Source organism: Macrosteles quadrilineatus, unplaced genomic scaffold, assembly GCF_028750875.1.
Source record: "Macrosteles quadrilineatus isolate MER2022 unplaced genomic scaffold, UCM_ALF_1.0 Scaffold_3__2_contigs__length_128488019, whole genome shotgun sequence".
NCBI classification, from domain to species: domain Eukaryota; kingdom Metazoa; phylum Arthropoda; class Insecta; order Hemiptera; family Cicadellidae; genus Macrosteles; species Macrosteles quadrilineatus.
This window is the reverse complement of record NW_026542596.1, coordinates 61,525,421-61,543,486: the sequence shown is the minus strand read 5'-3', so window position 1 is coordinate 61,543,486 and position 18,066 is coordinate 61,525,421. Positions and strand designations below refer to the sequence as shown.

The 18,066-nt window shown below is 35.6% G+C and overlaps 2 protein-coding genes across 2 annotated transcripts in view; one reads left to right on the top strand and one right to left on the bottom strand.

Moving 5' to 3' along the window:
• The window catches only part of LOC128988442 (potassium voltage-gated channel protein Shaw-like), a 363,678-nt gene that overhangs the window by 145,363 nt on the left and 200,249 nt on the right, over window positions 1-18,066 (bottom strand). The gene's annotated exons all lie outside the window — the stretch shown is intronic.
• Window positions 1,058-6,211, top strand: LOC128989246 (uncharacterized). The gene is made up of 4 exons (XM_054411119.1): window positions 1,058-1,208; window positions 1,851-1,990; window positions 2,648-3,819; window positions 4,432-6,211. The coding sequence occupies exons 1-4, from the start codon at window positions 1,058-1,060 to the stop codon at window positions 6,209-6,211; spliced, it is 3,243 nt and encodes a 1,080-aa protein (XP_054267094.1).

Sequence of the window (18,066 nt, the reverse complement as noted above, 5' to 3'; positions counted from 1 at the left end):
CTGAAGACTTAACCTTTGATTATGTTAATGTTTTATTCAACTGTTTATGTTGTAGCTAGGTTTTTAATAAAATAAACCTACGATCATGAGTCTTAAATCAACTAAGCTATTTTAAACAGTGTTACTATGAAGAAAACTGTAGGCGAATGAAATAAATTACCAGTAATTCTTTGTCGAAATTACGTCTTACCGTTTAAATCTTTATACAATTTACAAAATTGTAATGTCCCTAGCAACTATTTCGTAAAACTAGCGGTTTAAAAAAAATTTAAAATCTCGTATTTAAAATAGCTACCATTTGAAACAATTTATGTGTTTTCATTCTTATTTTACACAAAGGCTGTCTATAAGATGAACATATTCGCATAATCTCAGCGCTGTAGCTTAAACCGGGAGTTTGTAAAAAAACATACATACAGACGGACGATAACCAAAACGAGATAGGACATACAGTATTATTATCTTTATGTGAACCTTTTTAATTATTTTGACCCAAGGAATTTTGACATAAACTATATCTCCACCTTTTCGAACAAGCCGTATAACATTAAAAGATAGATTACAATTGTTTAATATCTGTTGTGAACTTTATTGAATATGTTTCCACTTCATTGATTTTCCTTTTGATCTGACTGTTATATTTGTTCTAAAATACTGTGTTTTGGTTTAACACATGTTAAATATTTTGTATTGAATTAATTTAATTGTTTGAAGATTCAGTTAAGACTTTGGAATAAATAAAAGAAGCCTACTAATCTGTTTGTGAAATAATTATTTTATCATTTCTGGTAATTATTTCAAGATTCAAAACATTTTGGCGACCGTGACAGGACATTTTCTTTAATTTAAGACATCTGGGTTATTTAATAGTTATAATAATATGGAAAGCCTAGAAAATATGAAAAAGAAAAGATCACAGATTAGAAGGCTATTCACCAAGGTTTATAATGAACTGGAAGAAGCATTTAATAATGAAGACCTGTCAATGAATGATAAAGAAACTCAAATAAAAGTAAACTTTTCTCAAATTGAAGACAAAATAACAGCATTAATGGCAATGGATGGAAAAATCTCTGATGAAATGCTGATGAAAGATGCTTCTGATGCTGATCTGGACAATGAACTGGACACACAAGAAGAATACAAGAAGAAATGGTACCTGATGAAGGCTAAGTATGAAATGTTTCTTAAAACACCTACCAACAATGGTGAGTCAAACATTATTTACAAACCAAACCGTAACTTTCATTTGCCTAAATTGCAATTACCTTCATTTGATGGGGATGTTAGGAATTGGATTGGGTTTTGGGGTCAGTACAAAAAGATTCATGAAGATAGTGAAATTAAACCTGAAGACAAATTTCAATATTTAATTCAATCCTTGAAACCTGGTTCACCAGCTAGGGAATTAATAGATTCTTTTCCTCCTTCTGGTGAAAATTACATCAAGACTATTGAACAATTGAAATCCAGGTTTGCACGTGATGAACTTATGATTGAAGTTTATGTAAGAGAATTACTAAATTTAGTTTTGAAACAAGCCAACAAACAAAGTATCATGCCACTTTCAACCCTTTCTGATAAACTTGAGACTCAACTTCGTGCCCTAGAAACACTCGGGGTCACATCAGATAAGTATGCTGCCATGCTATACCCACTGGTTGAATCTGCTCTACCAACTGATACTCTCAGAGCATGGGAGCGGTACAGAACGACAAACAAAATAGGCTTAGGTGAATTTATAGGTAGCGAGTCATCTAATTCAAATTATTTACAGCTATTGTTGAATTTTGTACGTTCCGAGGTCGAAAGCGAAGAACGTTTAGCTCTTGCTCGGAACAGTTTTGCAGTGGACAGAGACACTACAACAAGTGACACCCAGCCACAGAAGAGATACCATCACCAACGTCCTGGTATGAAAAGTGGGTTTGAGAAAGGACTACCTTTACCTACAGCATCTACAATAATTGCTACAGACAGCTCTTCAGTGGTGAGTAAGCCTACATGCTTATTTTGTAATAAAGGAAATCACAACACTCAAGACTGTTCTGGGTTACAAAAGCTTACTTTAAAAGATAAGAGAGAGTTTATGACAAAAAAGGGAGCTTGTTTCTCATGTTTAAAGTTAGGTCACAGCAGTAATAAATGTAAAGTTTTTGTATCCTGTGCTATCTGTAAAAGGAAACACTACTGCTTAATGTGTCCTAGTTTAGAGAAAATGATGCACAGTAATACTCATGATTATGGCAAATCAAATGTGATTGAAAGTGTTCAAATTAATGACAAATCTGAGTCCTTGATTGCAAATCAGAATAAGGAAACCTTATTACAAACTCTTCTAGTAAAAGTAATAGGACCTGACCAGCAATCTTTACTAGTAAGAGCATTGTTGGATTCTGGATCTCAAAGGTCTTATATCTCTAAGGACTGTGTAGAGAAACTTAAATTAATAGAATCTGGTGAGGAATTAATAGTTCATGGTTTGTTTGGAGGTATTAAAACTAAAGAGACTCCACATAATCTTTACCAAGTAGAGTTACGTGACACAAAGGGTAAATTTGGCATTTCAGTTAATGTGCTTGATCAAGACAAGATTTGCAATTACATACCCAGATTAGATACAAAAAGGTATTTTCCCATTTTAAAGAAGAAGAATATATACCTTTCAGATATTGGACAAGATGCAGCAGAAGAAATAGAGTTACTACTAGGAGCTGATATCTTGGGCCAACTGCTCACAGGTAAAATTGAACAGCTAGATCACACTCTGGTTGCTGTTCAGACTGTGTTAGGATGGACAGTAATGGGACAATGTGGAAAAAGTTACCAGTCACTTATTAGTATTAGTTGCTTTGCTAAAATGGACATTTCAGATCTATGGCGTTTAGATGTTTTGGGCATCACTGATCCATCAGGTAGTAAAACAAAGGAGGCGAATGCATCAGATGTTTTGAAGCATTTTAACAAAACTATTGTAGTAAATAGTGAAAATAGGTACGAGGTGACTCTTCCATGGATTGAAGGCCATCCGGAGCTTATGGACAACAAAGTTACAGCCGAGAAGCGACTACATGCAGTGACCAAGAAGTTGATTAAGTTAGAAAAGTTCAATGAGTATGATCAGGTATTTTCAGAGTGGTTAAATTCAAACATTATTGAAAGGGTTGTTGAGTCCTCTGTAACTGATAGACCTGTACACTACTTACCTCATCACGCTGTGGTCAAAGAATCCAGTTTGACTACTAAGGTTCGACCAGTCTTTGATGCTTCTGCTGTCGATAGTAGGGGGAATTCTCTTAACTCTTGTTTGGAAAAGGGACCTAATTTAATAGAACTAATTCCAGCTCTTCTAATGAAGTTTAGAAAACACCCAATAGGCGTTATTTCAGATATTAAGAAAGCTTTCTTGCAAGTTAGTTTAACAGAAAGTGACAGAGACGCTTTAAGATTTTTGTGGTGGAAGGACTATGATTCTAGAGAAATATCTGAGTTTCGACACTGTAGGGTGGTATTTGGAGTTTCTTCTAGCCCATTTTTGTTGAGTGCTACTTTAGCTCATCACCTGGAGAACTCTCCTGAAACTATGAAAGATACGGCAAATAAATTGAAAGAGTCTTTCTATGTTGATAACTGTGTAACCAGTGTAGAGAGTGAATATGAACTTCATCGATTTGTAGAAGAATCTCAGCTTCTTTTGTCAAAAGCCAAGTTTGAGCTTCATAGTTGGGCAAGTAATGTTTTGCTGCCAGAAGAAATATACAAGTCTGAAGAAAAGAATATGTATCTCTCAGACAACTCGGTTCCTGTCTTAGGATTAATGTGGGATGTAAAATCAGACGAGCTTTACTGTAATGTGAATTCTGTAAGCATTTTTGATAAACCAATCACAAAAAGAAGTTTATTGTCGATATCTCATCGTATATTTGATCCGATAGGATTCACTTGTCCATTTACTTTGATCCCCAAGATGTTACTGCAACAGGTTTGGAAGCTAAAACTGAGTTGGGATGATGAACTACCATATGATATCTTACAACAGTTTGATAAGTGGATAAAAGACTTGCACTATTTGTCAAGTTGTAGGATTCCTCGAAGGTTTAGTGATTGTGTAGGTCCATCATTGTACATAAGTCTCCATACATTCTGTGACGCGAGTAAAATGTCATATGCAGCATGTATCTTTATAAGAGTTGAAGTAGGTGAACATGTCACAATCCAACTTGTTGAGGCCAAATCCAGATTGGCACCTGCAAAATCCCTGACTATTCCACGTTTAGAATTAACAGCAGCACTGATAGCGTCAAGATTGTTCGTTTCTGTAAAGTCAACCCTGAATATTCCTAATTGCAAATACTATTTTTGGACTGATTCAATGGTTAGCCTGACATGGATTAAGACAAAAGGAAACTGGAGTACTTTTGTGGGAAACAGGTGCAATGAAATATCTCTTAATACCAATGTTGAAGACTGGCGTCATATCCCTGGTGCTTACAATGCAGCAGACATTCCCTCAAGAGGCTGCAGTGGAAAATCCTTGGCAGAAAATAAATGGTGGTTAGGTCCTGAATGGCTAAAGCGTTCAAAAGACATGTGGCCACGTAGTGAAGCTATAGCAACAGCAGATGAAGTAGATCAAGAAAGGCGAAAAACTGTTGTTTCATCTGTTTCAGTTAAAGATCCTAAGTTCACTGATCAGTTGAATTATTTTGATCGATTCACAAAGAACGTCAGGGTAATTGGTTGGATATTCCGTTTCTATAACAATTTAAAAGGAAGCAAGACTTCTGGTGAACTAAATGGATCAGAAATAGAACATGCGGAAACAAAATTACTGTGGTGTATACAAAAGGAATCGTCTCAAGAGTTAACATCAAGAAACAAAATGCAGACTTTTACTGATGAAAATGATTTGTTAAGAGTGAAATCAAAATTGACTTTAATGAACGATGACGAATATTTTAAGTTTCCAATATTGTTGCCCTCAAACCATGAGATGACGAAGAAGCTTATAGCAGAAAAGCACCGTCTACATCTTCATGCTGGGATCAATACTTTGGTGTCAATTTTACGTCAAACATTTTGGATTTTGAGGTGTCGGAACTCTGTCAAAAAGATAATATCAAGATGTGTCATATGTAAGCGACACAAAGGAAAACCTCTTCAGTGTCCACCCCCTCCCTTGCCACTTGAAAGAATAAGTGATTCAAAAGTTTTTGAGACAACGGGTGTAGACATTGCCGGGCCATTGTTCTTAAAAGAAGGTATAAAAGCATACATAGTTCTGTTCACATGTGCTGTGTATAGGGCGATCCACCTCGAACTTACAACTTCTCTGTCTACAGAAGCTTTCATTTCTGCTCTTCGTCGGTTTGTAGCGAGAAGAGGTCGTGTTGTCACAATTTATTCAGATAACGGGAGGAACTTTGTTGGAACAAGTAATCTTCTCAGACGGATCAACTGGGATGAAATTGAAAAGTTTTCATCTATCCAGAGGATTAAATGGAAGTTCAACCCTCCTTCAGCGGCATGGTGGGGCGGATGGTGGGAGCGACTTATTGGAGTGGTAAAGGAAATTTTACGACGAAACTTGGGAAATTCATCAGTCACGCAGGAAGAACTCTCAACAATTTTGTGTGATTGTGAAGCAACTGTAAATTCAAGACCTTTGACTTATCTTTCGAATGATGATGACTGTTTACAACCATTAACTCCAGCCCTATTCTTACAACCAACATCAACAGCTGAATTACCAGATTTGGATGAAATTGAGTGTCTAAGTTTAAATAAAAGAGTGTGTTATATAAACAAATTAAGAAGATCACTAAGAGACAGGTTTAAGAAAGAGTATTTGGCTACACTCATTCACAATGGAAAAAACAAGAAAAGTAGAGAACCCATTATTGGAGAAGTTGTATTGATAGGAGATGATAACACAAAACGAATAAGATGGCCTTTGGGGTTGGTACAAGATGTATATCCAGGAAGAGATGGATTCTCCAGAGTCGCAAGACTAAAAACTGGAAATGGTATTTTGACAAGACCACTACAAAGACTTTTTCCATTAGAAATCACAGCTTGTGAAAAAGAGTGTTTGAAAGAAAATAAACCACTTGAAGAAGAAGATGTTATAGTTCAAAACGAAGGCTTTGATTTCGCTAAGAAGAAAACCAGATGTGGAAGAGAAGTCAAAGTGCCCGAGCGATTTTACTGATTTAAAATTGCACATGTTTGGTTAGCAATTTTAAATGGGGGGAGGATGTTGTGAACTTTATTGAATATGTTTCCACTTCATTGATTTTCCTTTTGATCTGACTGTTATATTTTTTCTAAAATACTGTGTTTTGGTTTAACACATGTTAAATATTTTGTATTGAATTAATTTAATTGTTTGAAGATTCAGTTAAGACTTTGGAATAAATAAAAGAAGCCTACTAATCTGTTTGTGAAATAATTATTTTATCATTTCTGGTAATTATTTCAAGATTCAAAACAATATCATTTACCATTTTAGTTTTGATTGTTTTAAATTTAATGAAATCAACAAACATTCCGTATTTGACCATAGAAAATTCTGTTGAAGGCTCATTTTAACCAAGTTCATTTATGTTCCAAAACTTGCGAGCATATTATTTGTAATTTATTTATTTATTAATTTATTTATACATGGTAATAACTATTTAAAATTTAGACTTTCATGATGCTTGATGCAAATATAATATGTAACATGCATGGCTTAATTGATTTGACTAAAACTAATATTACAAGAAGCTAGAAAGATATACAATAGAAAGATTCCAGTAGATTATTTTATTTTATATTTTAAAAGAAACTTTTACAATGTAATTTCCAAATAAAATGGAGGGTGAAAGTAGCTTAATAAGTTTAATATTATAAAATAATTTTTGAATATACATAGAAAGAAATCAAAATATTTTTGACAAACTCGTCTTACGGTTATACTTTGAAACCTATAATAATTTATAAACTGTACATAAAATCAGACAATAATACAATTCCAAATGAGTGGAATCATCGTTTTTAAAACTTTAATTTGGGGAAAAGTATTTAGTACAAACATTACATTAAGGATTAAGGTATGTATTTACATAATATGGATACACAACCAATTACATTCTCAAATACGTCCTTTCTATAAGGAATTTCAATAAAAACACTAAATTGTTGTACATTTCTTACTCAACCATAACCATATCAGATTTATGAGAAGGACGCTTGGAGAGCGGAAGAGTGTCCAACCCAAGTTGGACAGTCCGTTCCTATCATCTCTGACAGTTGGTTTCTGGTTCAGTTAGCTTCACTTGGACTGCGGAACAACGTAACATTAGTTTAATGTCTGACTCCATTTTCATCTGACAGTTGATGGTTGTTAATTTAATATAACCAAGTTGCGTTGTTTTACCTTTTAGATTTCGTAGTTGTGTCTTAAATTATATTGATAGGGTTTTTGTGAGGATAGAAGGCTGTGAAATTTAAGGTAAAGATAAAAGGAATATTAGTAGGCTTTTATTTGTACACAATAATATTTGTTTCATAAAACATTCTCTGCTTATCCTGTTTTTGAATGATATAATAAAGTATTTAAACAACTTCTTGGTCAGCATCATACGTGTTATTAAATTAACTGAAAGTGCAAAAACAGGTAAAAAATAAACACTTGTTATTATACATTTACACAAATACTGTTTACTCACAAGACGGTAAATACACATAAAAGATGGTGATCGATTTCGAATGGACAATCCAACCATCATCAGACCCAATAGGCGTAACACTCATTTATATGCTTACCATTAGTTGTATTTACCGTCTTGTGAGTAAAAAGTAGTAAATATATTATTACAAGTGTTATTTGGCTTATTTTAGCGAATTTCCCATATAGGGAATAAGCTATTACCGTAGGTCTCACGGTAAGACCTAGACCCGGGACCGATTTACTTTTTCGTTTTGAGGTCCCCAGAGGCCAAAAACACTATCCATTCAAATTCATATATATATATATATATATATATTTATTTATATACAGGGTGATTGATATGAGTGTGCCAGCCGTTTTATTCGAAAACTATAAGAGATATCGAAAAAAGTTAAATAGTAAGTGCCTCGGATTTTTTATTAAAAAAATTGTAGTAAGGTCAAAAAAAATTTTTAGCTGCCATTTTTCCAATATGGCCGCCAACTTTGATTTTTCTTGCGGAACACCCTGTATTTTATGATATATTCTGATAGAAAAAGTGATTTTAAGACGATTTTATTCTTGTAATTGTTTTCATAAACCTAACCGTTTTAAAGATAATAATGGTTAAAGTTTTGAAATTTCTGCATGAGAAAGAGTTTCGATAAAGGCCTAAGCAAGCATGCCAGCTGTTTTGCTCGAAAACCATTCAAAATTTCACAACTTAAACCATTATTATCTTTGAAACGGTTAGGTTTATGAAAAAAATCACAAGTATAAAATCGTCTTAAAATTACTTTTTCTACCCGACTACATCATAAAATACAGGGTGTTCAATAAGAAAAATAAAAGTTGGTGGCTATATTGGAAAAATGGCGACAAAAATAATTTTTTTGACTTGACTATAATTTTTTAAATAAAAAATCCGAGGCACTTACCATTTAACTTTTTTCGATATCTCTTATAGTTTTCGAATAAAACGGCTGGCACACATATATCAATCACCCTGTATGTGACCGTTAGCGCGATGACTCGAGCAAAATTGATCCAATTTTGATGAAATTTGGTACAAACGTGTAAACCCTCATTTATTCGAACGAGTTCGCGAACCAGCATAATCGGACCATGGGATCAGGGGTTTATGGGGGGTTTTACGGGGTAAATTTCTGCATGAGAAAGAGTTTCGATAAAGGCCTAAGCAAGCATGCCAGCTGTTTTGCTCGAAAACCATTCAAAATTTCACAACTTAAACCATTATTATCTTTGAAACGGTTAGGTTTATGAAAAAAATCACAAGTATAAAATCGTCTTAAAATTACTTTTTCTACCCGAATACATCATAAAATACAGGGTGTTCAATAAGAAAAATAAAAGTTGGTGGCTATATTGGAAAAATGGCGACAAAAATAATTTTTTTGACTTGACTATAATTTTTTAAATAAAAAATCCGAGGCACTTACCATTTAACTTTTTTCGATATCTCTTATAGTTTTCGAATAAAACGGCTGGCACACATATATCAATCACCCTGTATGTGACCGTTAGCGCGATAACTCGAGCAAAATTGATCCGATTTTGATGAAATTTGGTACAAACGTGTAAACCCTCATTTATTCGAACGAGTTCGCGAACCAGCATAATCGGACCATGGGATCAGGGGTTTATGGGGGGTTTTACGGGGTAAAATGGGGTTTTCTCATTTTTGACCCTAAAAACTTTAAATTTCTAAATTTCTCTCTAGACCATTTTGAAGAGCTTAAAAAACAAATAATTTAGTATATTGAAGTGTTTTTGAATGTTCATTGACTACGGAGAAAAATTAAAAAATTGTAAATTTAAAACTCCCATGTTATTCTTATGGAGAATAAATAAACTGTTCTAGTTTGCTTGTTTATGGTTATATTTTAATCAAATTTGGCAATTTGGTTTATTTCATACTAAGCTATCAATATTTCAATTGATAAAACACACCTCAACATCTTCCCCGTAGCAGCAAACCTAACTACAGTACTCACTAAAATTAATGTTATTTAAATAGGAAACAAATCTGAAAATTTATAGGGAATATTTTAGTAGAAATCAAGCCGGGTAAATGGAAATTCGCTTAGTATGCAGGTTTGCTGTGACGGGGGTATTTGTACTTTTAGGTAACGGTATTTGTGAAAATAAGAAGTACATTTTTTTAATGACACCATTCATTGCATGCACTTCCTAACTTTCCTTATCTCCGTGACCACCAAAATCTTTTAGAGGTTTTTGGCCTCACCAAAATATAGTTCACCTCCATTCCCTTCTCAACAGCAAATTATAACTTAAACACCAGTCTACAGATGTCTTTCATTACCTTGTCTTTACCTCTCATTCTTAAATTTCTCAGCCACGTTCTAATCTGGTGTACCTTCAAGGGGTTTTCCGGCTAAAAATACAGTAAAGCACATTTCCCGACGCTTTTTGACCTACATTCTGGATTGTACTTAATAGTTTTACTTACATTACAGTTTTAACAATCACAGCACTTTCAAACAATTTAATTATAGTGCTCGCCTGGTAATCAAAAGGTTGCCGGATCGATCGCCCTTGAGAAAAGACGATACCTTGTTGATAGTTCGAAACCTTGCCCAGCTGTTCCTGATCATTGCGGTTTAAATAAATGATCCTGTCTGAAACAGCTGATATTAGTCAGTAGCATCCTTTTAAAGAGTCTTAGTCTCCTTTTGTCTTCTTTTGGTGCAAATCAGAAACGTAAAGGAAACGTAACAACAGGCTACACTCAAGATGAGCCTGATATATAAAGCAGCTATGGAAGGCTAAGTAAGTTGTTGCAACCAAGAGAATTAGCTTAATCAATTATTCATGACACACAACACAGCTGGAATTATCCTCCTGAGTAGGGATCATCTCATTACGTAGTCATGATCTCTATATTATGTGACTCAATTTAAACATCCAGTTTCTTAGAAACTTTTCCTCATATAGATTGAATATCCACCTAGTCAAATACACAAAACAGTATCGTGAAGAGTAAACAATATTTGTATTGATACACACATTCCACCGATTGAAAAAGTTGAATAGAGTTTAAAACAAGTTAGTTTTCTTTTTTTCTTTTTTCCCCTACTCATTGTTTAAGGAGAAATTATGTTTTTGATAAACTTTTCGAGTTTTGAGTTTTTCGGTGGAAATATCCAATATGGGTTTCCATAAACTCAAATAGTGGTTTTTGATGGTATGTGTGCGTGTCTGTATGTGTAAATGTGGGTGTAGAACTATAAACTACCCCTGGTCTATTTATAATGAAATTCGGTATGTTCGTATCCATGGTATCCCTAGGGTTTTCATAATTTTTTAAATCTGGTTTTTAATGATGATTTTTTTCCTAACACCCCATAAAATAACAGACAAATAATATTTTTGCAAACACGGCTTGAACAATTTCGATTGGCTCTTTTCAACTCTTAACAAAATGGGACAACCTTAAATGCTGGAAATTAATTAAGTTCCAAAGTCTGCAATTTGTTTAATAACTATCCATAAATTAATATCATAGTTACTCCTACCACCTATATAAACATTTAAATGCTAAGGGCTGTTGACAAACTAATTAGAGAAAGTATCAGTTTGCTGATATCGTTTGTTAGTTTTGCAATGTCCTTGTGATAAGTAAATCCTCAAAAGCTAAAAATGGTGGAAATGAATCATCATAACAGTCATATTTTCCATTTTTGAGGTAATAAAATAAATAAAAGTTTTGAACCCATCATTCTTCGACGCTCTGAAACTGTAGGAAACAATATTTGTGGCTAAATACTTGGTTACATGAAATATCCATACAGTAGTATATTATAAAAAGTATCTAAGTGATAAATTATCATTCTTCCTTTACACTAATGATATGATTTAACACTTCATGCATTTGGATATTTGACCTTAAGAGTGCATTTTCATAAAACGCAATATTGAGGACATTTACTTTTAAGTTAATTTATACGAAAAACTAATGGAAACCCCATTATTTAAAATCATGAATGAGTTAACTACACTATAGTTAAGATGTATTAAAATTTTTCCAGTTTTAGCTATTTGCATTTAACCCAGTAATTTACAAACATTTTATGACCTTTCTTTTGCACACTGGATTGGGTTTATATTTTTTGAGGGATAAGGTCACAAAATTACTAGTTAAATATAAAAATATTTTATTTAGGTAATTTATTATCTATATATCCTTAGTAAGTGTTTATAAAAAAACCTTGCTGTCTAAAACTTTGTACTAAGTTTGATTTTAACAACTAGTAACCCTAACCAATTTTATCCGAATTGGCCTTTATGTAATTTACCAGTTATACTTGATGAAAATCAAACTAAATTATAACAAAAGTGAACACAGAAACTAAAAATAGAAACAATTTATTGCTATGTTTCGATTTAGATAGAAGAAACCTTTTTCTACAATCCGTTAAAGCAAAAGAAAGTCGGAAAGTAGATTTTCTTGATGAATAATTCATAAGACATGTAGCAAATAGATTTATCCCTGGAATATTCCTTGGAATATTGCTACTCTCAGTGTAGAAGAAACAGTCCTTAATTAAATTAGCATATGGGTCTGTAGTTTAGTAAAGTCTGGTTGGTATCTTTGTAGGGCCTTGTTAGTATTTATATTATATATTACTTCTCGCTGTATTTTATAGTTCTAAGTTATAGTTATAGCAGATAGCTTTTAAAACCCTTTACTATTTGTGGTCTGATAAGAGTGGCTGTAGTTATATAAAAGAAATTCAATTTAGAAATAATTTGAAGTTGTTTAACGTTTGGATGTTTAAATATATGTTTGAAATCATGATACCAACTGAGTAATATCAATTTAAGTTAGATATATTTAAAAAGAAATTTAAAAATGCCTGGGAAATAATGTTTTTTTTTATATTTTAAACCTACAATGATTCATAAAATAGTATCCAACAAGTATATCTCGTATTGGTGGCCAGTAGTAAAATAGTATCATATTAACACCAAGGCATTAATATGAGTACCAAGCAAATATTTTCATCGAAACTAAAATTTGAAGTTTTCTATTAGTCTGGTAAAAGTAGGAAGAAAAATACATGTTACAATATCCTTTAATATGAAAGGTCTGAAAATAATTTTGTTAGTCACACTTCAACTTATTTAGGAACTAAATTTAGTAACAAAAAGTACAACAATTATGAAATTTTACACTTTTGTAAATTATTGATAAACAAAAAATAAACACTCGTGCTTTTTATCGTCAAAATTTAAAAAAAGTCGTTAAACAAAAAAAAATCGTAGCATATGGTCGTTGACTGTAAATCCTTATCGTCAAAAGTTTCTACGTCACACGTAAACAAACAATTTTAATTTAACAGAATAAAAACTCACAGTATACAGATATAGATTATATACAACCGTGTGTTACATTTATTTGTAGGATTCAAATAGAAGTTAAAGCCCTAGTTGTTCAATGGTATTGATTTAATGTCGACAAATGTCAAGTTGCCTGTCTTTAATTGGTTGTCAAGTAGGACAAGTACTTGATACACCGTCAAATTTGTGACATGTTTGTCATGATAAGAAATAATTTTTTAGAAATAAGTTCAACATGTTGCTTAGTACTGCTTGATCAGAAAATACTTTATATTGATTTGTTTGTATTGGCGGAACAAATGAAATGGGCAATAAAATTGCTTTTGTGGAGTTTAAGAAACATTTATCTCACAAACCAACCATTGTAACAGGAAACTTAATCCTATTTTTTATGTACGTGTTGGGGGCGTAATGGGTGAAAATGAAAATAATTAATAACTCGAAGGACCAGAACTAATTAATAGTTCAAGAGAAAAATAATTAAATTAGAGAAAATGGCGAATCTGCAATTTGAAGGGCACTGAGGTCCCGAGATGGAATAAAATGTCTTGTGAGGGGCAAATGAGATTAGTTTTAGAGTCTAATTAAAACACACACAAAACTTTAAGGTTGTACCTTGAGTCCAATTATCCAAAGGTGGAGAGTATGGCAGCGGCGTCGTCTATGGTGGAGCGATGGCGGATGGCGGAGTCCTTAGACCGAGTGCTTCTGTTTTGTAAAATTTTGGAGAACGCAACGCACCCAAGTTCATAATCACAAAGAGCTCACTAATACGCGGAAGTCGCGGTGAAAACGTACGGAAAGTCTAGAAGTAATACACGGACGCGCACACACTGCCTTGAGGTTTGAAGAGTCTGAAAGCACTAGATCACAATTTAAGTAATTTAATCACAAACAAAAGGGGGAAATTAAAATGTATATATAGTTAAATGTACTATAGAGGAGAGGGAGGCCAGATATAATTAATCTATAGCCTAAAAATACGTTTAAGAGAGGTAAAATGGGCAATTAATGTCCCGAGATACGAGAAACGGAATACACCGTGAGTTATGGACGCCGACCGTGGACAGACAGACCCCGATCGTGGACTTCACACTTTGAAAAATGCAATTGCGGTTTAGAGGGGTCTAGGAATTCGATGGCCAATAGGAAATGCGATTGAAGCAAACACGGCGTCAGGTGATTCATGGGTATGTAGTACAGGAAAATAGGCCTTACTGTGGCGGGAAATTCGAGCAGGCTTAGCAATCTCATTTGAATATTGAAAGCGGGAGTCTCTTTACAATAAATTGTTACTGAGACTAAATAATATTACAATAAATGTGGTGATTTATATACACATTAGCATGATTAATTAACCAGTGACTTAATTAACATAATGATTAATTTCTAAATACTCTAAAAATATGAATACCGAACATTCCGGCCCCCTTGAAGCATTACAGCTTCAACAGACAATTAATTAAAAAACACAAGAGCAAACGTAAACCACACTTAAATCTAATATGTACATAGAGTAGGTTTCTTGGACTTAGTCTTCATTGAATGGCAGAGGGAAGACCTTGTGAACAGGCCGTGTGAAAGTCCCAGAAGCTGTCTTCACTGTGACGACTCGAACTGTTCCATCAGCGCCAGGGTGAGTGGAGACGATGCGTCCAAGAGGCCAGGTGAGTGGAGGTGAATTGGAGTGAATGAGCACCAAGTCTCCGGTCTTCAAATTCTCATGAGGGGTGGTCCACTTGGATCGCTGCTGGAGGGAGTGGAGATATTCAAGCTGCCAACGCCTCCAGATACGCTGGTGAAAAGCCTGGACAAGCTGCCACTGACGAAGACGATTGAAGGGCACTTCAGACAGGTGAGGTTCCGGCAGGGCAACTAATGGAGCTCCGATGAGGAAATGTCCAGGGGTCAGCACAGAAATTTCGGAAGGGTCTGAACTAAGAGCTGTAAGAGGGCGCGAGTTTAGCATTGCCTCTACTTGAATGGACAAAGTTTGAAATTGGGTTAAAGTTAAAATGGTTTCACCAATTACCCGTTTCAGATGGTATTTTGCACTTTTAACGGCACTTTCCCATAAGCCACCTTGATGAGGTGCAGAGGGGGGGTTGAAATGGAAGTTAATTCCTTTGGGGGTGGTGAAATGAACAATTTTGTCCTGCGAATCAGGTGTAAGGATGGTTTCACGGATTACCTTGCGTAATTCCGAGTTTGCACCAACAAAGTTGGTTCCGCAGTCAGAATACAGATCGGAACAGAGTCCGCGTCTCGACACAAAACGTGTGAGAGCGGCAATGAAGCCTGAGGTGGTAAGATCGGTGACTACCTCTATATGAATAGCTTTGGTAGCCATGCAGATAAAAATACACAAATATACCTTAATCTGTCTAAGAGCTTTGAGACTGCAAACGCGAACACTAAATGGTCCGGCGTAATCTACGCCTGTAGATGAGAATGGACGAGTAGGATTGACCCGATGAGCAGGTAAATCACCCATTAGAGGGATTTTGTTTCGTGGTTTATTTTTAAAGCACACAAGACACTTAAATATGCGCGAGCGGATAACGCTCCTGGCCGATAGAATCCACACTTTTCGGGCGAGTAGTGATTGAGTTAGTTGCGGACCTGAGTGCAAGTGTACCTGGTGGTAAAAGTCTATAAGCAAATTCACTACAGTATGAGACTTGGGTAGAACAATAGGGTGACGTATGTCATGAGCAAGCGAACAATGTGACAATCGGCCACCGACGCGTATGAGACCATTAGGGTCGAGGAAGGGGGTGAGTTTCTGTAATTGTGCAGAACATATTGAGCCTTTGTTCAATAATTTAATATCCGCACTGAAATGGAGTTTTTGCACTAGTTTAAAAATTGTCACTTCCGCTAGATTTAATTCACTGAGTTTTAAGTGTCCAGAGAGTTTGTTTTTAGACCTGGAAGAGTTTATGAATCGTAGTACATAAGCTAGCACACGGGTTAGTTTCAACCAAGATGAATATTTAGACAATAAGTCCCATTCCGAAGGGGCGACTGTTGCACTAAGTACACTAAGAGGAGTTTCTTTAATTTCGTCCGTGGGAGTGAGTTCAGACGGCGAAAAACATGAGGGGGGCCAGTTGGCCGCAGGGAGCTGTAACCATGGTGGGCCAGTCCACCATAAGGGATGGTCAATGAGAGATGAGGCTAGAATTCCTCGTGAGGCACAATCAGCGGGGTTTTCCGTCCCTTTTATGTGCCGCCACTGATAACTGGGAATGATTTCTTGCACTTGGGCTACACGATTAGCCACAAAGGTCTTTAGTCTGTATGGAGGGGTTTGTAGCCAAGTAAGAACTACAGATGAGTCACTCCACAATACAGTGGTATTCGTAGTAAGAGAGTTAAATTGTTTTTCACAATAATGCACTAGTTTTGATAAGAGGTGAGCTGCACACAATTCCAAGCGGGGTAAAGTTACCTTTTTTAACGGGGCAACACGAGTCTTAGACAATATTTGTTTCACAATGACTGTTTTGTCACTAGATTCACACCGGAAATACACTACCGCGGCATAACCGCATTCCGATGCATCACAGAAACCGTGAAGCTCGATATCAGAGGAGTGAGCGAGCGGAAATGCTCGGGGGATCTTAATTTGACCGAGGTGGTCTTTAGTGTTACTAGTGAACACATTCCACTTATGTGCGAGATCAGAAGGGAGATGGTCGTCCCAATCAAGACCTTGAGTCCATAGTAATTGCATGAAGCATTTTGCTACCATGATTAATGGGGACAAAAATCCGCAGGGGTCATATAGTTTGGCAATAAAGCTGAGCACGGAGCGCTTAGTCAGCTTTTCAGACGGGGGGTTGAAAGCGTAACAGAAACAGTCTTCTTCAGGAGACCAATGGAGACCTAGGATGGAGTACTGGGGAAGCTGAGCGTCTTGCAGGAAACTTGGAGTCTCTAGATGTTCCGAAGGAAATTTTTCTAGAAGAGCAGAGGAGTTGGAGGCCCACTTGCGAAGTTCAAAGCCACCACGATGTAGAAGTTGGATAAGTTGGTCCTGTAGTTCAAGAGCAGCCTCAACGGAGTCAGCACCCGTGATAATGTCGTCCACGTAGGTGTGATGACGTAGAGAGTGAGAAGCCTGAGGGAAGGCATCACCTTCGTCTTCCGCTAACTGCATTAAAGTTTTAATAGCAAGGTAGGGGGAGCTGTTCATGCCGTAGGTGACGGTAGTAAGTTGAAACGTAGAGATTTCCTTTGAAGGGTCGTCACGCCACATAATCAGTTGAAACTTTTGATCGTCAGGGTGCACTTGTATTTGGCGGTACATTTGCCGAATGTCACATGAAAACACAATTTTATGAGAGCGGAAGTTCAAAATTACGTCACAAATGTCAGTTTGTAATTTACGTCCTGTCAAAAGAATATCGTTTAAGGAGTGACCGGAACTGGTTTTGCTACTGGCGTCAAACACTGTCCTTAAATTGGTCGTGCTAGAGTCCTTCAGTACCCCATGATGAGGTAGGAAGTAGTGTGGGTGTATGTCTTCAACAAAATCTAGTTTTGTCATATGGCCGAGAGTTTGATATTCAGACATGAACGTCTTATACAAGTGTGAAAACTGGGGTTGAGCTTTAAATTTCTGCTCAATAGACAACAAGCGCTTTTCAGCAATGGGCCTAGATTGGCCTAGAATGGAGGGGTCCGTCTTGAACGGAAGTCGCACAACATAACGACCTGATTGATCACGAGAGTGTGATTTTTTATAGTATTCATCACAAAGAAGCTCTTCCTGTGACTTAACCTGGAAGTGAGGGGGTTCCTCCTGTTGCCAGAAACGTTGAAGGGAAGAGTGTAGTGAATTATCACTAACAGAGAGAAGAGAGATTGCAAAACCTGACACGGGTTCCGAGTTAGTTGCACAGGGAGCTTTACCCATCAGAATAAAGCCAAGATGAGTACCTATCACATGAGGCATGTGCGTGCCGAGGGAGTAACTTTCATGA